This window comes from Vidua macroura, chromosome 2 (assembly GCF_024509145.1).
Source record: "Vidua macroura isolate BioBank_ID:100142 chromosome 2, ASM2450914v1, whole genome shotgun sequence".
Classification (NCBI taxonomy): Eukaryota; Metazoa; Chordata; class Aves; order Passeriformes; family Viduidae; genus Vidua; species Vidua macroura.
The window spans coordinates 111,254,728-111,280,888 of record NC_071572.1 but is presented as its reverse complement, the minus strand read 5'-3'; the positions used below and the strand labels follow the sequence as shown (position 1 = coordinate 111,280,888).

At 37.5% G+C, this 26,161-nt stretch overlaps 1 protein-coding gene across 3 annotated transcripts in view; it reads right to left on the bottom strand.

Moving 5' to 3' along the window:
• Positions 1–26,161, bottom strand: part of CADM2 (cell adhesion molecule 2) — a 573,509-nt gene that overhangs the window by 52,995 nt on the left and 494,353 nt on the right. For all 3 annotated transcript variants that reach the window (XM_053969852.1, XM_053969854.1, XM_053969853.1), the window contains one exon: positions 15,455–15,633. In XM_053969852.1, the coding sequence (XP_053825827.1) occupies positions 15,455–15,633 (179 nt within the window). The remainder of the gene's footprint in view (positions 1–15,454; positions 15,634–26,161) is intronic.

Here is a 26,161-nt window from a genome sequence, read left to right as displayed (position 1 = left end):
AAGAAAATATGTCTTCTCAAAAGGGATGCAAAACAAGGAATAGCATTTGGTTTCTTTCTTTGCAGAGTGAGGTGAATTTCACCGTGCAAATGACTGCAGTCTGTCTGCTTTGCTCACAGCAATACCAGGACTTGCTCCTAAAGACCCCAGCACAAGAGAGAAACCAGAAATCAGCAGCCTGAGGAGCACCACATTGCCCAGGCAATGAAATCTAAGGCTGTTCTGGACTCTGGAAAGGTTTGGTTTGTACCAGCTTACATTCAAGGTTCTGCCCAGTGGAATACTCCATTAACAACATGAGAGTCTGCAACAGGAATGTGCAAAGTAACCTAATAACTTATAGCTCTCCAAACAACACTTTTTGGAATGCCTGGGTCATATCTCATCCTTAAATCCTACTCTGGATCCAAGCATTCTGAAATGATCCCCACCTTGAAAAGACCTGTGTGTATGGTGTCTGCTGAGTCTCACAGAATGACTCCTATCAGTTCTTCCAAGATTTATGGATTCTTATGAAAACTTTGCCTTGAAAAGGCTTTTGCATAAGAGAATACAGAATATGCAGTTCAATAAATAAATCAGAAGCAATGTCCAGTGTTCCTCAGTCTCTCATCATGCATTGCAGGTGTAGGAGGTAAATGGGTTTGGAAGTTCCCAAAAGCACATGAACTACGGATTAAAAAAAAAAAAGATACTTAACAGCATTAGGCCATAAGCATCTGTTTAAGCCATATGGATCACTGCGCTTCATAGAGGGTGTGCTGCTCCATTTCATGCCAGAAAAGAGAATTACAACTTGACCTGTTTCTAGTCCTGTAGGACTTTTGGTCTTTTATTTTTTTTTAATGCAAGGCAAACCTATCTTATTTCACTAGCGAGGCACACGTTGTCACCCAGAGCTCCCTGCTGGCAGCCGCTCACAACATGCTATCACAGGGACAATGTAGATTTGTCCTCCTGAGCTTTCTGCCAGGGAGGTTCCTAACAGAATGGATTTGCAGACTTCTGCCCAAGAAATCTGTGCTGGAGTGAAACTAAATTCCACTTCCTTGTTTTGCAATTTGTGACTCTAGTTGTACACAATGTTCAGCTGAAAATGAATTTTTCTTTATGCTTCTCACGCCACTAAATACCAAGGATCATTATGACCAAGAGACCTTGCAAAGCAGAACTTTTTAATTCAAGTAGCCATACCCAAATCACTGCACAGATTGCTATTTCAATAATACTAAGGTATTAATCCTTAGCCTCCTGTGAAGCAGAAAATAGCTATATTTTGCAGATGGGGAACCAAAGAAGATAGAAAAGCCATGCTCAGGAGATCTAGAAGTCAAGCAATAATTGTCTCCATTAATTTTGAAACCTCACTTCTAAACTGGATGTTTGTTGACAGACAGATATTCAGTCAAAAATCCAATAATGTAATTAAGTTGGTATTAACTTCATCATCTTGCTAGCTCTGAAATGCAAACAGCTCATGGAGAACTAATTGTTTCCATAAAAGCTGTTGGAAATAGAAAAGGGGTTGACCTTGATGCCAAGGGCCTCCCCATGGACTCGTTGTCACTTCTGTTCCACAGGTTATACAGGTGAGGCTTGAAAATGGCCATTCAGTAAGAGAGATGGGCTCCTGATCTCTCTCTGGTGGCACAGGGAGGTTTGAGCTGAGCTGCAAACCCTCAGCCAAGACCCCTCATTTCAGTGAGGACCTGACATAATGTCAGAGCTCGGTGCTGCACAGAGCAGAGGAAAGCTCTGGAAAGGTGCTCCTCGTGGCGCTGCTGCCAGCTAACATGCCACAAACAGGAGCCAGGGGAGAGCTGAAGGCTGATTCCCAGTGGATGGTGGAAAAAGGAGGAATAGGCAAACTGGGCTTGGTGTGGAAGCTGCTCTTCAGCAGAGGCACAGATGCAAGCTGCTTAGGAGTGGCAGGGCAGTGCTGGGCCAGATCAGCTCAAAGCAGTGTTGAGCCCCACCTGCCCAAAATTTCCTGTTTGCTTCTCCGTCTTGCTTGAATTGATGTCGTGTTCTCCTTGCTAAGGCAGAAGACATCCATCCATTTAAGTGCAGGGAGCCTGGATAATTTACTCTCCCTGCCAATTTGGCCCTGAGCATTTTTACTCTCCATTTCCAAAGAAATGAGAAATGGTTCTGTTTGGTTTAGCGGGCTTATGTGAAAGATAGATCTGACCTATTGAAAATATTTGACTTTTTTGGTAAAAACACAACCGATATTTTGACATGACTGAGCACAAATCAGACAACAATAGCTGCAGCTGATAAAAATGTAAAGGCTTTTGTTTCAAGCCTGACAAAAGCTGACAGAAAAATTAAAGGACAGAGTGATAATGATGGATGGTCCTTGCTGTATTTTGACTGAGAATGAAAGAAATTTTAAGTGGTAAACTGAACTGAGTGATGACCTACCTGGGAAACAATCTCACTACCCTGTGAAAAATTTAATCAGTCTGTGATATGTAGCACTAAATAATTTAGCAAGGTTTTAAATTCAAAGGGAGCTGCATTTACCTTGCTCCAAGAAAATGGGATTGAACAAAAGGATCACTCAGCTTGAACATCGTGTGCCAATAGCTCCTTAGCACTTAGACTGAATGATCATGAATGCTCATGGACACGAGGTCAAGGGGTTCTTTTTACTAATTGATTCAGATTTATGAAACTCTGAAATGGCAATTATGTGCTTGACATTTTTGCTAGCAAATCAGATGTCATTAAAAATATCCAATATCAAAAAATACCCTTTTAACAAAAGCTCCATGTAGATCTGTATCTTTAGTTATACCAATAAAATCTTCAAGTGGATAAGTTCATATTGCAAGACATACAGTTGGACTAAGTGGAAAGAATGAACAGGAACTGGAAGGAACAATAGTGTCCTCTTCTTATAGAAAGTTTTGTAGCTTGCTGGTTCATTTGTGGTTTGTTTTTCAGGCTTTTCCCCCTATTTCAAAAGCAATAGGTTTTAATAGCAAATGAAGTATGAAAAATTACAGCAAAAAAAGCCTGTTTCTTTGTCTACTCAAAGAGCCAAGCAAAAACTTGCAATCTGCACATCCCTGGCCCAAATTCTGCCCTTATATAGTTAAGAATATATCTCAGAAGAATAAAGCCCATTTCAATATTAGTATTTAGTACTGGCAGTATGGTGTCATCCCAAATCACTTAAAGGCCTGATATTACACTGTGGCACCTTTTACAACACATGTTCTGACCAGAATTGCTTATGACAAAATAAAAAATGTGATGAATATGAAAAAAACAAGGTGTAGTAGCAAGTTATTTCTGCCATCTCATTTGACACTGAAATATGAAGAAGTTAGCTGCCCTAAATTATCTAGAAAGAACTCCTGTAGTGAATATCTCATTTATTTTGTGCACCAGAGCAACAGCAGGACTCACAAAGACCACAGGTGTGTGAAAGGCTGACTTTCCACAAGTAAAGCCAGGTCAGGCTCAGGACAGATGTGAGAGCTGACAGAAAACAAACAGCTGTGGATCTCAGGCAGGTGAGAAGGAAGAAGCAGCAGGGTGGAAGTACCTCAGTGTGGTAGAAGACATGGCAAGGGAGGACAAGCTTGCAGGGCTGGGAGCAGTGACTGACACTGACTTCTCTCCTCCCTCAAGGTGCATCTGCCCAGGTCCAGCTCAGCTCTCAGCAGAGCTGTGGGGGCCTGGGGCCAGGAAGGCAGGAGGGGTATTTAGGTAAAACCTACCTCTGCCACCTTCTGTGGGCACCCTAGCAAGCAGAATATGCTGAGTATGCACAATCAGAATCTAGGATTTAGTAGACACTGGAGATATATATATATATATATATATATATATATATATATATATATATATATATAAAGCATTATGTGCTTTATAATGCTTGTGGGTGCTTGCTAAAAATTCTAAGAGTAACAACAAACACTGAAAGGAAAGATTTTTTTTTCTGTTGTTGTTTTTTTTTGTTTTGTTTTTGTTTTTTTTTAAAATGGGTATTAAAACATGACCTTTCTGCGCAGCACCAGATGTTGCCACAAACTGGGCTTTGTCACCTGGAGACTGGAGCAGTCTGATGCACTCACAGTTGGTGGAGCTGCACAGAGGGACCCCAGGAAACCTGAATCAAGCATTTCACAGGAAAGCATCTAACATGGACATTTGAGAGTTGCACTGGTGGCTCATAGCTCTCAAAATGTCGGGTCTTGCCTTTGAAGCCCTCAGTGCTTACTTTAGGGATTGTTTTGCTCCCCACAGCACTCTGTGAATTTGCTATCAGCAAAAGCACTCTGGCTGCAGCTCCCTTGGAACAGAGAGAGAAGTTTGCAATGAAGGCCTGGAGATGCTGGAACACGCTCCCATTTCACTGCCCGTCAGACTCATTGTTTGTCACCAGCCCAGCCATTTAAAAAGCTCCCTGTCCCTGCTCCCAGTGAAGCAGAAGAATAAAACGTGACATAATGTACTGTCTCACAATACATTTACCTATTGCTGCTCAGTTTTGGTGGGGAAGATTGTGTTATCTGCAGCATTTGGACTGTAGGAAGCTAATAGGCTGTAATGCCTTATTTCTTAATTTCTAGTTGTGCTAAAACCAGGTGACACACAGTCTTCGAAAAAGGATAAATTTAACAAAATAATAACCAGGTAGTTAGATGTTGAAAATTATTTTAGCACAAGAAAAATTGAAATTCTCAAGTAGGAAAATTATTTAATACTGAAGAATCTGTTTTCAAGCCCTCTAAGTTTTACTTTATTAATGGTTATTAGAGCAAGATTTACCTCTAAGGACAAATCAAACCAAGTATTCTACAGAAAGATTAAGCTTCAATGTTCTGGAGTTATATGAATATAATACATACAAATTTATTCCAGGAGCACTGTAAGACCTAATTTTTTTCCCAAACTTAGCACAAGTTTTGCTAGCAGTTAAAAGAAGTCCTTTCCAATTCAACAGTAATAATAATATAAAGGTCATTGTTTTAAAGGAATAAATCTGTGTTGTATAAAAGCTCACCTTTCTCATCAAAGTATTGCACTGAAGCTTATGCAACTTGCCTGGACTTGGTAATTCAACATTTTAAATAAATAAAAAGGAAAAGTTTTAGAGCATTGTTTGAGACCACACCCTCAAATGAAGACACCTTACTTATAAAAAGGCATATCTATATCTATATCTATATCTATATCTATATCTATATCTATATCTATATCTATATCTATCTATATCTATATATATCTATCTTGATTTTGTTCACAGCTCTACATCAACAAATACAGAAACAGAAAAGAAAGGACCTCTGCCTTGAAGATGTGCAAGATCATTTTTTTGGGCAATACAGACCAAAGTTTAGGAAAAAAAGAGACAGTATTATTCCCATTTCACAGCTGGGGAAATGAACATAGGATAATTAAGTGGAATGTCTTATATTTTACAGACTTCTGAGCCTGACAGGGGCGGTCAGAACAGATCTCCTGAGGCTCATTTCAATGCTCTGCTAAAAAAACCCAAAAAATCAAAACCTCAAAAGAAAACAAAACCTCTCAAAACTGCATTTAAAAAAAAAGTTGTCCTTATACCTGCAGTGCAAATTTCACTACATTCAGGACAAAATGTTACCACAAAAGCCACCAAACATCTTGTATGAATAAAGCTAGCACAATTTTCCCCAGAAGCACACTATTCTATCACTATTAATATGGTGTTCTAGGCCCATTGCCACTGCTTAAAAATCACATTAAGGCTGTGATGTTCATTTTTATTCTTTTTAAGTAAGCAGACAAGCCATATTTCCTTGTTTTCCCAAGCCATAAAATAGGAGTATTCAAAATTAAATGAAACAAAGTACTGGCAGCTGGCCCTTGAAAACCTATAAGGAAAAGCTAATGCACAATACAAATTCAGACACCAAGCAGCCTTGAACAAAGATGACAGCTTTCTCAGAATGACACTTGACTCTTTCTGCACACACACATAAAAAAAAAAAATCACAAAGCTCAGCCAGAATTGCACTGAGAAGAAAGAAAGTAAAGAGAATTGTCCAAAATTTCCTTTTTATGGGGACATGTTGAAACTAAAATGTAGGTAGGATTGCTGATCTCTATTTTATTACAGTTGCTACTTTAATTTCTCTGAGAAATTCAGGCCAAATCACTGAAGTTGCTTAAACAACTCCAAACTCATGGCAATAATTCTAAGGTTAGTAGAGAGAGATAACGGGGACTGTCATTTATTTTAAATAAGTTTATTTCAAAATAAAATCAAAGGGTCCAACACTAATCTGAAACACTTTTTATCACAGTGGGATTGCTGTATCTTATTGAAAATCACCTTGGGAAGGTGACTGGCACTGTGCAACCTAAAACATAGATTTTTGTCCTTCATTGCACTGTCTCTGACTAATACACTTAATTCTCACATTCCTATCAACAAAGTACACTACCTGAGAAAATAAGGCCCTATCTTTCCAGCTGTCAATCTTCTATGCTCTGTTTTTTGGGGTTTTGGGGTTTTCTATGCTCAAAAGAGTTCTATACATATAGTTGAATTCCTACCATGATTCTTTGGCTTTGTATAATACATAACTATGAATGGTGGGGTCCATGCAATATTGTCAAGACTTAATTTTGTTAAAATTACCCAGCTTCCCTTCAGGGTGGCAGATATTTATTACCTTAACTATAATGCCATCAAGCAGGATAATTCACCAGTGGAAATCACAGGGTTTTTTTATAAAGAATGCTTGATCATATCTGCTAATATATTTTAAAAAAAGTGATTCACAAAGCAGTGCAAAGAGATTTCAGTTCCTGCTCCACAATGATGAAACCCATCCAGAGCTCTCCTCCATCAGGCACTTCAACATGCCAGCATCCCTCAATCCTCCCTGCTTCCCACCAATCAAGGGTTGGGAAATCTGCAGAAAATGTAAACTACAAAACCACTGGGGGAAAAACAAATCCACTGGTGCAATAACCCACAGTAATATCTGAGGAATAAACACTTTGCCCACTCCTTGAGTTTTTCCCTGCCAAACTTTCTTCTGTCCTTCCTCCTCTCCTTTAATTTGTTTGTTTCTACACTTGCCATGAGGATTAATAAGGGCAGTTTCAGGTGGAAGACAAATCTGCCTCAGGCATGAGGTTACCAAGGAAAACGATTTTTTTTCTTCAAGGGAGTAAACAAGCAGTGTGGATACCAGTGGAGGGGAAGCAAAGGGTCCTGACTGAAACCTCTTGGGGTCTCTGTCACAAATGACACATCAGCTGACACCACACACCTGGACACCTCTTCCCAAGCCAGCAAAGTTCCTTTACATGGGATTAGAACTTTCTCAGTGCTTGTGAGGGAACCACAGCCTGGTGAAAGAGGTCAGGGCATTTTGGGACATCCTTGTATAGCAAATTGCAAGCTTCGTCAGCTTTGGTAGCAATGGTTTTAATGGGTTTTTGCTTTGTTTTTTTCTCCTTGAACGTGAGGACGGTTTTGAGATACACCCTTACTGACCTCCTGGTTATTTTTGCTGTCTTCTCCCCTTTCTATGGGAATCATAGAGAAAGATTGATGCCACAAGGTTTTGTGGAAGCTGCCAAAACACTCTGGAATCTCTGAGACAAAGCAAAGTGATTCACGTTAAGGCATAACAAGTCAGAGTGAGATCCAATGCAGGAAGTCTGTGATAGGATTTAGCAATAAAAAAACGTGCCTTTAATTACGAAGCTAAGAGAATTTTATTCTATTGCATCAAGAATTCAAGCAGTAAGAGCTAGAAAAAACAGTTTGTGATTCCAGCACAGAGGATTCAATTTTGGAGGAGGGGCTAAAGGCACATTAGGTCCCAGCACATATTTACCTTGAACCTATGCTGTGAAGAGTGATGTTAGGAAGATTTTTGAGTTTGAGGGTTTAGGAATATTTCAAATTCTTGTCAGTTGCAATAGTGAAATAATTAAATACTGTAAACAAGTGGAGAAATACATTGCTAGCTCTAAGAAAAATGTTAATTAATGTAAGAAACATTATACTGAATATTTTTCCTTTCTATAACATAGAAATGCAGGCTAAGATAAATTCCAGAAAATTTCACCAAGCAATTAATAATTAAAAATTAAATAGCAAAAAATAAATAGCAAGTACTAATAATTATTAATACAAAGTTATGGATGTTAGAAATATTAATTGTTTGAGATAAGCTAATTACCTACTTCTATCTGAGCCTCCATGCTTATTTTCAGATGTGATCAAGAGGGCTCAGACACAAAAGTTCTCAAAGCTGTCTATGAGAGATGCATATTTGCAGGAGCTTTTCCCTACCCCTCTCAGCCTCCAAGGCATTTACATCTATCTCCAAGAGGACTCAATCCCAGCTGGAGCAAGGCACAGTTCTGATGTATCACCTGGTATGACCAGTGGTCATTTTAAGCAATATCACTTATGTAATGTTCTATTTTCTTTCCTGAATGGAGTGAAACACTGAGGAACCTGTTCTCAAAATGTTTCTCAAAAGAAAGGTAGGTTATGGAAGCACCACATGAGAAAGACAGAGACAGGACACCCTTATCTACATTCCACCACCTCATGATGCAGGAAAGGCTTCAATTTAGAAAAATCACTAAGTCACTTTGAAATTGTCTTTATGGCTTGAGTTTCCTGAATAATAAATGGTCTAGATGGAAACATAAGATCATTAGCAACTGTTAGATTATAATTTTATCATCAGTCTCAAGTGAAATTATTGAGTTAATATTTTCTTCATGAAGATTGCATATTATATTCATAGACATAATAATTTTACAAGCTGGCATCTCAAAATAAAAGGGTAAATTGAAGTAAAGTTCAGAAAAGTTAAGGGTATGAACAATAGCAAAGGGTAAAAAACCAGAAAAATTAGAGAGCAATCTTTGCTACTACAGCAAATCAATGATAATAAACTCAACGGTACCGAAGGTCAGTTAAAACAGTCAAAAAAGCAAGAGTGACATATTTGGTACATCCACACAATCTTTTCCTTTTCAGAAATCCCATTAGAACTATCATATCACATATCATGTGCAGAGAGAAAATCAAATGTTTTCAAGAGTTATGTCTTATTAAAGGCATTATCCAAAACCACAGGTTTTAGAACACAGACAATATGCATTCAAATAGGAAGGAGATTTACATATTAGAATACATTGTTAAAGGTTATATTGATATATTGTTATTGTTCCGTTATGAAAGGGCTTGGGGAGAGATTTCCTGCTGCTGAAATACTCTGCATTCAATTTCAACGATTACTCCAGTATGAAATTAAAAAAAAATTCTTTTATATGTTATATTAAAAAAAACCCACTTAATTTAAAAAGTTTTCTTTTATGAGAAACAGTATTTTAATGTAAAAATGTAGAAGTGCCAAACATATTCCTCAAAAGCATTAGTGTAGTTTGGAATGTTATTTTCTTGACCTTTCCAAAATACTTTTAAGCTTATCTGGAAAAGAAATTTGTATCTTATTTTTCTAAAGTCACCATAAATGAAGAAGGATCAGTTCATACAGCTCAACTGTACACCCCACTATTCAAGTATTTATCAACAAAAAGCAATTTCAAAGTAGCTGCCTTGAGAGTATTCAGGGATAATAGCTGGACAATTCATCCATAAAATTAAGCCAACAACTCCACCACAAGTTTCTTGACAGACTTTTCATACCTAAAAATGTCAACTCTTATTATTATTCTTCTTCAGCCCAAAAAAAAAAAAAACCTTTGTTGTACAATTTCTTAATTCATCTGACTGCAGGAAATTCATCTGCATGGTGTTTTAAAGTCTGGACCACCTCTTCCAGCCCAACTAAAAGTCTTCTGGAGAAGCCAGCTTTAAAGTTGTGGTCATGATTTAATGCCTTAATGACATTTTACAACACTGATGTAAAATAAGATTATTTCAACACAATTTGAAGGGCTATGCTTTGAAGAAGATAGCTTTGGGGGAAGGAAGGCTTTTGAGACTGAGCAAGCACTCATGAGCATGCTTTTATTTATTTATTTTCCAACTGAAAGCTCAGGCTCCTTATTTTCCTGCAAGTTATCTTCTGTACTTTTTTATTTATTTTTATTTCATATAAAATGGGAATAAGAAAAATGTTCCACCTTTGTTTTAAGGACTGAATATTGAGACTTATTTCTTTTAATTCAAACAAAGATACAAAAAAGAAAAATCTCAAAACTAATAGGCACACGTAGTCAGTCACATACCATAAATTCCTAATTAAGTCCTAAAAAGTCTTCTGAGTTTCATATTCTTGATATGCCTTGAGTGCTGCAAGGGTAATGTTGGGGTTATTTACCAAATCCCCCCACTACTGCAGCTGTAAATGTTATTATTGTTACATCACACCATGGCTCTGCTCAATTCTCTTTTTGCAAAGCCCAGGCTTTGTTCACATAAAGGCAAAATGTTCCCATAGGCAAAGAAAGCCTGAGGGGTGTGTGTGTAAATGAGACACTTCAATTCAGAAAACTTTAAAGGAGGAAACTTTTAAAAAAGTCTAGTCACCTCAACTTGTAGGATCTTAGCACCGAAACAAAGAGCAGCCAAGATTACTGATGAGTGTGCTGCTCCACAAGGATGCTGCTTCCTTTCTTTCCCAAACTTTTTATGTGGTTTTTGTTACATGTTCATAAAGTGTCCAAAAACACTGTGCAAGATTTACCAGAGGTCTGTAGTGAAAATATTTGCAAACTGAAAGATCTATTGCCTATTCATTAAGCTTAGTTTTGAAAGAAAGCAGAATATATCCTCACCTCCTCAGGTTTTTTTCAATTTTCTGCTCTAATCAGTTTCTGCCTTTTCAGAGAGATATGCACAAGTGAGTTCAAGAAATAAAGAGAACGCCCTCTGTGAGGATATCAAAACAGAAATTAAATATAATAAAAAAATCTGATTGTGGGCAAATGAACTGACAAAGACAAAATAATCTATAATAGATAGAGGTAGAAGAGTTTGTTTGATTTCATGTGTTTTGGATTCCACAGAGCTTCCACCAATTAAAAAAAAAAAAAACAAACTTATACAGATGTACAAGTGCATGGTACTGGAATTATTCTTGGGCACAGAAGGTGAATCTCTATATTTAGAGGTAGGATTTAATAAACTAAGGTGTTTGGTGCAGGTTTGGCATAGTGATGTTCCAGATATGGAGAACAGTCAGTCACAGAGATTTAGAACTAGACCAAAAAGTCTAGTGAACAAAAAAGGGGAGAAAAAAAAAAAAGACTATGAAAGAAGGAGAATGGACACATGGGCGAGAATTGCAGGAAATGCAAAGTTTAAGATCACAATTAATGAGAAGTAGAGAGCAATGTGGAAATACTTGAGATGTATTGAAGGGAAGCAGCAAATATAATTTTAAATGCAAACTTCCAGCACAAACAGCAAAAGAGGCCAAATAGCTTGTAAGGTTGGAAAGCAAAGAGATCAAGCACCAGGCTTAAACAAACAAAAGAGAATACTTTTCCCTCAAAGCACATAACTAAATTCAGAATCTTGTTGCCACAGGTTACTGTGGAAGCTAAGATGACAAATGTTTTGTAATGGGACTGGACAAGCAGGTGGAATATCAATAATGCTATAGTTAGGAAAGGTGCAGTGGGACTTCTGGTCTTACACATTGTAGGGGATCTAATGAGGTTGTAACTTGGTCTTTCAGTTGCCTTTATTTGCAAAAAATCGCTTGCCCAAGAAAAAGAAATACAAAATTGAGAGGCTGAAGACAAAGGAATATGTCATGCCACTTTTTATTCCTCAGAGATCCTAAGCTGCTGGCTCAAATGCTTTCCTAGTTAAAATTTGGGCAATAAGAGCTGCCTTGACCATCCAGAGCTGCTGATTCACATTCATTTCCATACTACTCTCCTAGATAATTGTTGCACAACACATTATAGCTCTGAATATTTCAATTAATTTAATGCCTGGCTGTAGATTGGCATATCAGGACACTTCACCGAGGTGCTCTGTTTCAAATAGGGCTGCAAATTATCAACTGCTGCTGCTTGCACTAAGGAGTTTTCTCAACGGTGTGGACTTCTGTCACTCACTCCGAGGCGGTGCTGAACTGAGTCTCTGGCAGTGACACCCAGAGGTTCTGAACTACTCCTCCAAACACAGCAGCTGTGTCCTCAGGTTGATTATGATGGAACACCTCCTTCCTCCACTCCAGCTAAATCACTGCAGTTATTGCTGGAGCTCTGCAAGCAGAGTCTATGTTTTTGGGTTGAGCAACACGAGTTTGACAGTTTGCTCTGTTTGCTGGTGATTAATGACTAGTATTTGGACAAAGGTAAACAAAAATTCTTAATAAATTGGAAGAGAGTGAAAATTGCCTGGGGCCCATTACCAAAGAAAGGGTGCAATATATCTAGCCAGAATGTGCACTTCTAAAGCACTAAGCTTGCCAATTAGAATACAGAAATGACAACAGCTACAGGCATTAAAGCCTGTGCCTTTGTTACTGCATGAAACAAATGTTTGAGCAAACTACATGTCTTGCCTTTGTGCTTCTGCCTATAAACTCTGACTTTGTATCCACCTTCCCGCTTCACAGAGTACTTTTTGACATTTATTATTAACAATAAATGTTAAGAAAAAGGAAATTAGCAGTCACATTGATTCAGCAAAGCAGCATGAGCATATTTAATAGCCCAAGCTTTAACCTTATTCAAATAGATTCAATTTCTCTGAAGTCTGGTTTCTTTAATTATACAAAAAAATCTAAATATAATTTTTATGTTGTCAGATACTAATTGTGTTGGACAGATTTCCATTCATCTGCTTACAGCAATATTTATTTTCTCTGCCATCAGTTAACATCAAAACAGTATTACCTCATCATCACCACTCACAGTGGGAAAAAGTGGAAAAAATGCTACTCTTCTGATGAAGCTCTTACACCATTAACACACAGAAAGAGGTAAAAAATCTGTTGAAGTGAAAAAAAAAAAAGGAATAAAATGTATGGAAATCACAGTATATATAAGAAAAGGAAGAAAAGGAAAGCTGTGAATCACATTGCCCTTCCCTGCCTCTGCAGAGGATACCTTCCACTAATGTCCCCTGTTTCCTCACACAAGCTCGTGTGGGAAATCTGGCATGTACCTTGTCTTAGAAATCTGATATTTAAGGCAAGCAGTCATATGATTAATGAGCTCTAACAAAGGAGCAGGACAAAAAATTACATCAACACGTTAAGCACAGGGGAAGAGATGAGAAATCAAAGGATGCTTCCAGATATATTTAGGAAGATAAAAAATACATTCTCTATTAAATAGAAGGATGCATCTCAGAAAATGATAAAAAGTAGGTTTTCTAGCCCCCAGAGAGAGAGAGGAAAAATATTGTATAATTTTAGGAGGATTATGGTTCACTAGAGACATTCACAAATGTAATGAGCTAAAGAAGGGGTAAGGCTGCTTAAAATTATCTATACAAAGGATTATGCTACATTTGATAAAATAATTGTGTCAGTCTCCTTTTTACTTAAAATTAACCTTACAACTTTGAACCCCAGCAAGTTGTTAAGTACTAAACATCATCTCATGCTCTGTCACATAACTCTGATTGTTTCAGAAAGCTGGGAAGCACCTGACATTTACCTTCTCTAGTTCCAGCACTGGAATTGCAGAAATGCAATTAGGAAAACTCAGGTACTCATAACAGAAAAGGTCAGCAATGAGCAAGCTAAACCTGATAACATGCCTAATGTGCTGCCAAACATAACAGAATGCCTCCCTGATAATGAATGATTTTACAGACTGCCAGGAAGTTGATGAAAGATAGTCAGATCAACAGGGGACACACCACTGGGCAAGACTGGGAACGGTGAAATATTCTTTGATAGATCTTTGATATTCTTTGCAGAGTCACCACTGATGAAAAAAGATACCCCATTATGAAAGGACATATTTTCAGAAATAAAGACATAAATAAATTGGGCAGAAAACACAAATGACAGAAGTTTCAACATATGGTAAGTGTGGAAGCCGTCACCTCATCAAAGGCAGAGCACTTTGTGCCTGCAGCCAACCACCACCACACCACCGCCTCTGGGATGCAAAAGACATTTTTTCTTTTCCTCTTCTTGTAGCAGACAATGTAAATAGAGGTTAGAGGGTTTAGTTTTTCTGTTTGTCTTTAACACAGAAATACTCACGCAGCAGTACAGGCTCTGTGTTCCTCATGCAAAGATCTCCTCCTTATTTGTGTCACTAATCCTACATAAACTAATGGTGAACTTCAAGAAAAATGAAAAGTAGCCTAAGTATTTCTTTTGATAGATGATGTTCATCAACAGTGCCAATAAATATCTCATTACTGAAAGCAGCACTTACTAGTTTTATGCCGAATACCTAGAGGCAGGTAAACTTGTAATGAAAAATGTTTCTGATAACTTACAACCACCAAGGAAATGTATACTTGTTGTAACTGAGTTGATCATGAGCAAATAAAATCTACATAATTCTCTTGTCTATTTAAAGACTAAAATTTGCATTATATTTTTTCATTTTATTTTGTTATAGTTAAAAGAAATTACACTTAAAAAATAGAAAAAAGTACTATCATGAACGAAAGTGGAGGTTCTGCCTCTATATTCTCTTATATTAAAATTACAATTATGGAAATCATAACCTTCCAGGAATTACCTGTGATAAGAGAACATCATGTTTTGAGAGTCCTAGATCTGAATTGCCAGGCTGCATTAAAGGCAAATGCTAATTTTATATTATAGTTTCCCCTACAGCTGAGTTATATCAATCTATTTCATGATCAACGTAGAAGGAAGCTAGTTTTTTCACATGACACATATTGTTTACTAATTTATTAGGGAAAAAAAATTGTAATTTAATGTGAACTTTCCTATTTATCCATTTTATTGGAAGCAGTATACTGCATTTAGGACATGACACAGTTTTGAGGTCTGACTGTAATGATGGGCCAGGTGATATCAGCTAACTTGTACAAGCTGAGTTTTCTCAGTAGCAGGCTGTAACTTGTATCAAGTATCCAATGTCCTTTTCTTTGGTGGTCTATAAAAAGCTAAGCAGAAAACCTCAAGCACACATCTGTCTGTTATTTCTCTTCATATAACCTTTTGTAACCAGCTTTATCTGAACAGCTGGGCCTGAGGCAAGTATTTATGAAACAGTACCCACACACTGCAAAACATTTTTACAGGTGCTTACTTAGCAAAAAGTTCACAGCAGAAATGAATACATTTTGCTTAAACTGTAAGAAGAGAGGCATGCCAATAAAAGAAAGACAACACGCTTCCCAAAGCTAGATGATAGCATCAATAAAAGTGCAATTACACTTCCAAATTTTCTTTCTATTCTTTCCATAATGACCATAAGAACCTGATTGTATCAGCTGGAAATGTTAAATATGCATAGAATGCACCAAGGAGAGCACACTCACCATGTACTATCAGGACATATTCTGTGCTGTTTCGGCCAATGGGATTTTTTGCTTCACATCGATATGTGCCATTGTCTGTTTTGTTTAGGAAGCTGATGCTTAGAACCCTGCCATTGACAACCATTCTCTCTGGATCTGGTAGTTCTCCACCGTCCTTTGTCCACAGTACTGGTTCTGGCCTGTTGGATCAAAGTGTGGCATTTATTCAGACACGTGAAACACGTATATGCAACATGTACATCAGAAACAGCACCATCAGCAACTTAGAAATAGTCACCTACCACCCCAAGAATATTTGAATTACTGGATTTAATGAACTGTCACTGTTACAACCTTACCACCCTGGATACGAACTGCTAAAGGAAGTGAAAGAACAAGCAGAGAAATAAGAAAGAAGATAAATAAAAAAAGGAAGCAGAATGGTACTGCAACAGGCTAAGATCTTTCCTAAATTAAAAAAAAAATGGTTCTTGTGAGGTTTCAGGGCCCGCAGGTGCTTGGCAAGGTAAGTGCAAATAGGATGATGTGGGTGTAAGTGGTCTGTAAATGGATTCTTAAATTACTTAGGCCATTCATATTCACAAGTGAACTTGAATGCACTGAATGTTTTTCCTGAACCAGGCATATCAGTCCCAAAGTAGCACATGTTACACACAGCCTAAACTTGTTTCTCTTGCTTCATTGTGTCACAGCCCATCCCTTTTCCCACCTTTCCTTCATCCTTCCCTTAAATAAATAATAACTTGTTTCACATGTTATCACAAGCAATGCAAGATTTAACTTGAAATCCTGGATTTTCTTCTCTTGTGAAACCTTTCCTCTTTTGCCTGATGCACTCACATCAAGCAGGCCAAAGGCAATGTCCTGGCTGTGATGAACCCCTAGGCAAGGTAAGGGCACCACAGAGAACTGGCAGTCCTGAAGGTTCACAGACATCTTCCCTCTGGCAAGGCATACATGACTCCTTCCTAGAGACTCTCAAGAAGCTCCACAGTCCACGAGATCTGCCTAATAGACAGCAGGATGTATTTATTACTGGCATGCAGCCTTTACTTGCATGGAACAAGGTATACTTTCAAATTTACATGAGGGAAATCACCAAGAAGACAGGACTGTAACTGGGAATGAAAGGTTGGTTTACTGAATCTTGTCTATGTAATGAGCAGACAGAGCATCTCAGGCCCTTTTACACCAGTCACTTCAGCAGGATATTCACAGCCTGGGGATTCAATGCCACCTTGCTTGTAGCTTTGTGCAGCATAAGCCACATATCAATCTCTATCCAAACATGCCAGTTGTGTGACTCAGTAATAAACCAAAATATAATACACTGTTATAAAATTAGCAATTGCCAGGTTAGTCACTAGTCGCACTCCAGAAACACTTAATTTCACTAATTTGAAGCAGATGTTTAAAGCCTATTAGATATAATAACTGCTAAGAAAAAGAATTAAACCTAAATAATTAAGGAGAAGCATTTAGCCAAAATGTGGCCTCAAAAAATAAAAATAGTTCTAATGGCTGTAATGACATAATTTTGAGTTAGGCAACACATGCAAACAGAGAGAATTTTTCTGAAATGCATTTCTATAAAATTCAAATTAGTCTTTAAAGAAAAATACTCATTCTGAAATATAATAAATTTTGGATGACACCCTGTTAAAATGTTGTTGAACTTAGTACTTAGACTGGCTATTCTCCAAAGTTTTGATTTTTTCCAGAAAATCATATGCTCAGAGAATAAAAGCAAGGATTAAGAACTGATGGTGTGACGAGCCTTATTTATGCCTTACCACACATTTGTCTTAATCCTCTTCCTAAGCTCACTTTTACGAACTGGTATCCATGCATGTGGTACACAATATACACACTTTCTTTCTGTTTAATGCAAGCAGGGAATCCAGATGTCCATGCTGGTGTAGAAACATTGCCCTACAGAGTTCCCAGCATTAAGGTGTGATTTGCTGTGATATGTTAAGGTGGATTTGTTCAATTTTCCGGCCAACTCCACATTGTTTCCCATTTCTCAGCTTACTGTGGATCTGCAGTCCCAGGAGTGGGGACTCTGAAACACTTCTGCTACAATGTGCACCATTACCTGCATAAATGGCGTGTTAAAGCAACTTCTGTGCAGTGGTAATTTATGGAACTTAGGTTTTAAATTGAAACTAGATGGCATATCCTAGGGGAAAACCTATAGGATAACAAATAAGTATGAAATGGAGCTGTAGATATAAATTATTCAGGGAGCTCTGTCACATTGTAATACACCAACTCTAGTCTTACACAGCACACTTAGCTGTGGTTGCAAAATGATGGCACAAAAGCCAGGGCTTAGAGAGAGGCAGATCTGCATTCTCTGGGTGTTGGGGAAGCTGCTAATCAAGAGTGAATGTTCAGCCATCCTATGCTGTATTTGTGGCAGCAGCAGAGCAATTCCTGGGCAGCGAGCCCGTAGCCAACACGTCCTGGTGGCCAGGCACAGCTCTCCCTCCACCTCACCGCTCCCTAAAGCGGCAATTCTGTCACAGCCACGGAATTTAATTCTGCCTGCACTGTTGGGAAGCTTTGAGACACTTGGTCTACACAATTCACTGGTTAGGCAGATATGAGCTAAGAACATGAGACATGCTTGTGCACCCAGGCCATCTCGCTACTGTGGTCAGCAGAAGCAGGATGCTGTTTAAGGGAAGCATGGGAGTACATCCATTTTCTGTTGTCCATTCTTCTTCCACTCTGCCAGCAATAGCAATCATCCTGTCAGGGGTGCTGCAGGCCACATCTTTTGTTCTCTTTTGTGTCCACTTATTATTTAGACCTGTGCCTATTAATGTCTTGAATATATTTTGAAATCTGCTTATGATGTCCAGCAACTACACCTCCTGTAGCAACTAATTCTGGAAGTTCCCTGCCATGTAAAATGGCATTTGCTTTTATCTGTCTTTCACTGATCTTCTAGAAATGGCAATGAATATTGCAGGACATGGTAAGTAACACTCCTTCCTATTATAACCTTGTTGTAAGTTATGACAGCCTAGTTCTTAGCAGGCCTGTCTCTCCCCCTTTTTCTCTGTTTGTTACAATTTGATACCATCTGAGGTTATCAGCAGGGAAAAAAACTACACAAAAGAAGGGCAAAGGAATCTTAACTTTACAGCACGTTGATTAACATTAAGGAATCTTATCTTTACAGCACATTGGGTATTCTTTCAGAACTGCCTTAGTACCTTCATTGTCCAAAGGTGAAACACTGGAACAGCTTGCCTTCTCTGTCACAGGGCACACAAACATGAACTCCCCACAGTTTATCCTACTGAAACCTGTCCACAGCTGCAGATCCAGACAGAGGTTCTTGCTCTTACCCAACATTTTGAAAGGGATGCTTAGGTTTGACATGCTAAAACACCTGGCAAATATGTACACTCCTAATATTGAACATTTTTCTCTATTGCATACGTCTCTAACATTGCAGAATGTAAGCTCTTTTTTTTTTTTTAATACTAATGAGTTGTCACAACACTGTCAATTCCTATTTGAACTGGAACAAACAGGGATGTTTGTACAAGCAGTACCTTCCATTTGTGCATTCAGTGAAAGCCTTAGAAAAAGGAACTGGTTTTTAGTATAGAAATCTGAGTTTGTTAATTGTCTTCATGTTAGCCTCAAAACCTGACATAGAATCAACAAAATATGGTATTCTTTTCCAGTCAGAATGAAATGGGATTGAAATGAAGGTATAAAACACTGATGTGAAGTTCCACAATGTTCATGTTTTATATTGTGGCACTTTTCTTACAAGTAACTGAACAAAGAAATGGTAAATACAACAAAACTATTTTCTGGCCTTGAGAATAGAAAACCTTTCCTCTCAAAACAAGTCAGAGAGAAAGGTAGAGGCAAGCTGAAATATGTTGGAAAAAAATAAACTAGAAACCACATTTTTGATTAGAAAAGAAGACCTAGGCACTGCCTTACCTTTCCAACAAGTGTTTACATAACATGAAAGTCAACAATTATATTTGTCTACATTTTTTTTTTTTTTTTTTGCTGAGGCCTTTGAAATTACACAGGAGTATTTTAAGACAAGATTGGCAATTTTCTGTCCCTTTCTCCACCCTTAACCCAAGGACAGTGATGTTTGAGTGCTTTCTTATAATCCTCTCTAGTGATATCTTTATATATAATAGCTAAGTTACCCTCAATTTAAAAATTATACATCTATCTATATGTTTTATAGCTATAAATATATCTCTATGTTTTCTTTTTGAACAAGGTGAATTTGGGCAATGCAATCCATTTTCATTTGAAACTTCTTGACTCTATGCATTTTCGTTGCCCTTTTCTAATTTTTGTGCACAAAAAGGTTATGCACAAAGCATTCCTCATTGAGTCCTTAATAAACAACACTTAGGCAACTTACTGACCCATTATAATAGCACAGAATAACCTTTTCATTTCCATAAAATCATACTCAAAAAACAAAAACAAAAAACAAACAAAACAAAAAAAACCAAAAACCTGACCCACCAAAACAACAACAAAAAACCCCAAAGCACCTTTTTACATATCCAGTCTCACTGGGGATATTCTCATCCAACTGGGTATCTAAGCATACTGTCAAAATTTTGTAGCCAATGTGGGTAAAAATAAATATAGAAGAAGAAGAATTTGAAGAACACTAAAGAGATAAAAATAAATCCATTATTTTGAGTAGAGCCCTCTCCACCAATACCTTTTAGTTCTCCAAACAGGGGCACACTTGCATTCACTGAAGTCCATAAAAAACATAATCTAGTGGAAATGATCAAATGAGTAATGGTAAAGGTATCACAAGATTTATCAGAGCGTTTCTTGTTGAAAACCTGGTGCAATGTTAAAAGTCATCTAAGGGAATGATTGCTTCATTAATTTGAAACTTATAGTTCTTTTGTATCAAGAAATTGGATTTTTTAGCTTTGTCAGTTAATCACCCACTTGAAAGTCTAAACCCTGGGGGAACCTCTTGTTTATATAAAGTCTCAGTCTGAGGAATCATATTGGGATGAGCTGGTTTGGGAGCATTTCATCTATCAAAAACATCAATATCCACAGTCCCTTTCATAAAAGGCTTGGATAGATGGATTTTATTTTATGAGATAATGCTCTGTGATTTTCTAGTTCTGCAAAACCTGAGTAACCTTCACAGAGTGTTTTTCTCACCAGTAGAATTAGTAAAGAATATCCAAAGTATCTTTCCTAAAGTTCCTTTTTTTTTTTTCAGAAAGAAGCTCTGAGCATCTGAATTGACTACTATTACATTTGCCTCTACTTTTCTCTTTTAAGCATTCTCAGCAGACATAATGTAGCCTAAAAATATTCATAATGTCCTATACTAATGCTTTCTAAATGATCAAGAATTTAATTACCAAAATGTGTTAAAAAATGAGGTGTCAACTAAATATAGATTTCAACTTTTTATATCATAAAAATTTGACAGGAATTTACAGCTATAAAGACAACAGTAACAACAGGAAGTGCTGAAGATAGCTGCAGTGTATTATGTGAAAAAGGTGCTTAAATAATAAACAGAAAGAGGTACACAAATCTCAAATGGGGCTAATATTCATCATTTACAGGGGAAAAAAGAGAACACTAAAAAATAGCGAAAAAGATAGCAGAAGAGGAAAGCAAACAGGCAAACAAAGAAACCAAACCAGCTAAAAACCAAACATTCTCCATTCCTTACCTTTTTTCCAAGACAGATAAAGCCTTTGCTTTGTTCATCACGACTTTACTTAGGTGACAGACCTCCCTGCCTGTGTCTTGCTTTGGATAAATCAGGCAGTCCTCTCACCCTTGCTGGATTACAGGTGTTAACCATGCTGATATGATACACTAAATTTGCAGCTGGAAGTCCTTATCCCTCAGCAGACTGTGACAGCAACTGATTAAGGTGCATCACGAATCTTTTCAAAGCAAAGATATTTATTCTTCTACCCAAAGATACAAAATATATCATGTCAGAGGGTAAAAGACTAATTATTCGTATTCATATTTCCTCCTAGCTACACTCAAATATTTCCTTGCAATTGGTATTAAGACTGCTTTCAGGTCTAAAACCTTTGCCTGTGGGAGGTTGACTGTTCTGGTTCTGCATTAATTCTTCTTTTTTGTATTTCCCCTCATCAGGCTGATAATCCATTTCCTTTTTTCCTTTAGTACCCTTAGAGTCTAGGGCACCCTTTGACCTCAGGCTTTCCACCTTTAACACAACTGTGCAATGCTGCTGCTCTCTGTCTGGAGAGATTTTCCCAACTGATCATCAAGCCATTATAACTGTAACTTCTTTGAAACTACTTAACTCTAGTTTTTCCCTTTGTGCATATCATGTACCCCTGCCCTCCCTCCCTTCCCCCCAAAAAACTCCATTTCCTTTGTTAGTCATTTTCAAGACAGCAAGGCAGTATCAGACTAATATTCTGAAAAGTGCCTAATCCACATATATATGTGTATGTGAAGCTTCTTACTTAATTCCAGTATCATTCACAATCTTCTCAGAAATGTATAAAAACCCTGCTGTGAATAACATTTTGGGGAATGGCTTTCTCATAGTCATGAAGCAGATCAACAAGAGAACTTATGTGAAATCAGAAGGCAACTTATCAGTGAATTGCACCAGAAATACCCCTTGTATTCTACTGTTGTAAGCAGCAGGGAGGCTAGAAATGGACAAAAAAGATTGTCTAAAAAGAAAAAAAAAAAAAAAAAACAACAAAAAAACAAACCCAACAAAAGTTTGTGAGGGAGATGCCATAGGAAGAAGTTGCCATCCTATAACCTGTCCTTCTGGTATCCCATTTCACACAAATCTTGCCCACATTTGTCACACACTACACCTACTGTCAAATTTGTGGTGTCTCATTTCACACCCCCCCCCATTTTCTTTTGCTTTCTCTCAATCTGACCAACTTCCCAAACAACAAATTGGACATTTCTGCTCCTTTAGTACTTCTCCAAACATTTCTGTACCAGGCAAGCAATTGTATCCATGAAAGGGAAAATTTGCTGAACTATTAATTTATGCCTCCCATCACTTATGAATTTAGAAGCAAAAAATAGAGGAGGAAGAGGTTGCCATATTTCCAAATTTTCAAGGCCAGGCCACCACTTAGGAGCATATAGAACTGAAGAATACTGCTAAATTTATGTATGCCATAAAGAAGATGGGTAATCCTCTTTTAAATACACCATCAGGTCAGGGAATAGGCACTGACTTTTCTCCTTTTTTTTTTTTCCCCACAACAAATCTGAAAAAAACCTGGACATTTCAATGCATTTTTAGTAGTTCAAATCAAAATGCTAAGTATTTTGGAACACTTTCAGTAGCCAGCTAATAACTACACTTTTTTAAATGTGTATTTTAAAGTCTGATGCTCAAAACATCTTAAGTTCAGAGGAAACACTACAACCTCTATAGTTACGAACAGTTTTAATAAGAAGTCTGTTTTAAAAACTTGGGTTTAAAAAAACAATGGTATGTATGGCTATACTGTTCCTTTTATGTCACCAGTTTATAAATAATTTATATTCCTTTTAAATTTTAACCAGGAAAAAAGAAAAGTCCTCCACAGAAGTATAACATGTCTTTCAAAAAGATTCCTGAGGCTAAAAAGGCAGAAGGAGAGGTGCAAGCCAGTACAGCAGCAGCAAAGAAAAGAAAAAAAAAAAAAAAAAAAAAAAAAAAAGCAAAACCTCAACTCAAAAAACCAAAACCAAGCAAACAAAAAAATTCAAAGCACATTAAACAATCTTATGTCATAAATCCTGCCTCACTTGCTGGGGAGCAGAGGCCTTGCAGGAGTGATGGCCACTGTGAGCTAACTGGCAATAGCTCAAGGACAAAGCAGTAGGCAACACAGGAAACATCTGCAGGTTGGCCTGCACTTGGCCACAGGTTAGATAAGGTGTTTTCCAATTCCTATAAAGCAGCAAGGACGCTGGTTTTTTATCAGAGTTCTTGTACTGAAGGCTGATACAGGCACACTGCACAATGCTGCACCTGTTCAGAGGGATGCACAGCGCATTATCTGCCGTGCAGTCCTTCAGCAGCTCTCACAGGCCATGGATAAGACACACCTAATGACATATCAGTAATTAAAGAAAAGTGACAGCCTTGTTTTCAGGAGACTGTGCAAGAAAGTAAGGAGTTAGAGACATCTAGAAGGTGCATCACCTTTATTGCTGCAGTAGAGGAAGGCAGCAGCAGAAGAACTGTGCAGCTGCCCCCTCATCCAGAGAATGGAAATCCAGCAGAGCCAAGCACCAAACTGATGGCCAGGCAATCTCACACAGGGAAAGAAGTGAGGTCCACTCACAGAAAAACAATGATGCCCTGAAAACTTCTTTAAAATTCTGGAGCTGAGAGTACTTTGGATCAGCACTGGGGCACGTCAGTAATATATGCCCTTCCCCTGTTCTGCCTGGGATTGGTGCCATATATTGATGTGCAAATTACAAAGACAAATCCCTTTCAGTCTCATAAACTAAGATCTACACTCTCAGAAAAGAGCAGGGAAGGGAAGAGAGGAGAAACTATATACAGATAAGTGAATATTAAAGAATAATTGCCAAACCTTCCTTAAATATTTTACTGCTGTTGCTAAAGGTTTTTTCTTTCCTGTCAGAGTACAGCCGAAATGATAAATGGCATGTAACAATTTTATTCACATGAAAAAATTGCTGATTAAATATTGAAATCTCAATGGCCTGGTTTCACTATTATTCTAGCTCTATATGTTTCTAATAATGCAGTCAGTATTCAAACAACTAACTCTTTGGGCTTCCTATGCTGCTATTTACACTATGTTGATTTCTTCTTAACCTTTTAGGGCTATTGAGAAATTAGTAGATTATTCTTTTTCATCAGTTGCAAGTAAAGCATGCCCATGAGAACAAAGGATGATGGAAACTGCCATGGATTAAATTGACAATATCTGAAAAAAAAATGTATTTCAAAGACATGCAAATATCAGCAGTATTAAGATAATATGGTGCTCAAGTGGATGCACCAGAATGGCTGCTGAAAATTACTGGGATTAACCAGGAACTATGTTCTTAATGTTAATGAAGTTCTGCTGGGGATAAGAATGCTGCAGCAAAGCATAATGATAGGATGTGCACACCTTAGTTACTATGCATGCCATGGAACAGAGGAAAATAATGTCTCATCTGGCACATCTTCAGACCTGTTTCTAACACCATGTCTCCTCACAGCAGTTTACAAGCATGCTGCATCCCCAGCCAGCGGAGCAAGCACTGAGGAAAATACTGATTTATCAGAAAGAACAGAGAAAAATAGCAGAAAGAGTTTCAGCACCACCGATTTTAAATGCTTTACATTTTCATGTTACAGGATTAAAAAAGGCACATTTTCTTAAGATAGCCTGGTTTACATAGGTTATGCTGAAGTGCCACATAGAGATAATGGTTGGGACTGCAAAAAAAAAAAGAAGCAGGCAGTAACTGCTGTCACACCACATTTTCAGGTCCTTTTTCATTATGTCTGTTGTCATATCCTCAATGCCAGTTGAGGTCTGAAGGCTGTATCATGGAATTAATGAGCAAATATTATTATGAGGTTTTTTTTTTTTCCCTTTGACAAATTATGATTTTCAACTGCTCAGATATTTCAGGCTGCCACACTGATGGATGTTCACATGCCTGATTTGCACTGTTTTGAATTTGCCTTCACTGTGTCCCAACATTCACAAGAAACTTTGTCTCTGTTATTACAATAAGCTGAGAAATCCCATCTAAGAAACGCCAGCTGCGTTTTCTGAGTTAAGGTCAAATGCTTGCTGGCATGAGAATCAAAGAGGAAAATGAAGAGTGGCTGATTCATTTCCACTTTTTCCATTAAGTAAACAGTTGAAAATCTCATTCACAGTTAGCTGCTTGTCCAAATACTACTTGTTTGAAATCATTTGCTGTTGATGTAAGACACAGTCAAGGAGAAGCCTCATTAAACTAAAATTCCTTCCTGCACTTGAGGTGCAGTGACAACACCCAGAGTGCTGATAAAAGCTGCATCTTGGATGACAAGCAAGGACTTCAGTACCAACCCTCATTAACCAAGGAATGCACTTTTTGACTTTCAATGCATGTAAGAACATCATGAAGTCTGGGAGATGAAGCAAAATATCTTCCTTTCACCGGATAAGAAACCATTAATAACTAGCCACAGCAATGACATTTCTAAGATCTTCTGTTGAATTGTGTCCTCTTAGAAATTAAATATTTGTTGCTATATACAACAGTTTATAGGAGCGCCAAAGGAATGAAAATATACCATAAAATTTTTGTATCTCAGTTTTTTTCACCATCATCAAAAAAAGCTGATGTTGAAGCACACTGTATTGAATCATAATGAACAATAAAATGTTTTATGCTTTCAAGATAATATAACAATATCCTAACAATAAGACACTGTGAACTTACAAGTATTTATATTTCAGAGCAAAGTTCTATACCATGGTTTTTGTCAACTTCATTTGCATTTAAAAATAACTTCTGAAATGGTAATACAATAAAGGGAAAAACAGACAAACATTATTTACTTAGAGAAGTTTGTTTTCTTTTCCCAAATGTGTTATTATCTCCAGACAGAGGGGAGTGCTTTAGTTCACACAAACTTCTCTCACACAGAAAATTATTCATTAGTACCTTCAT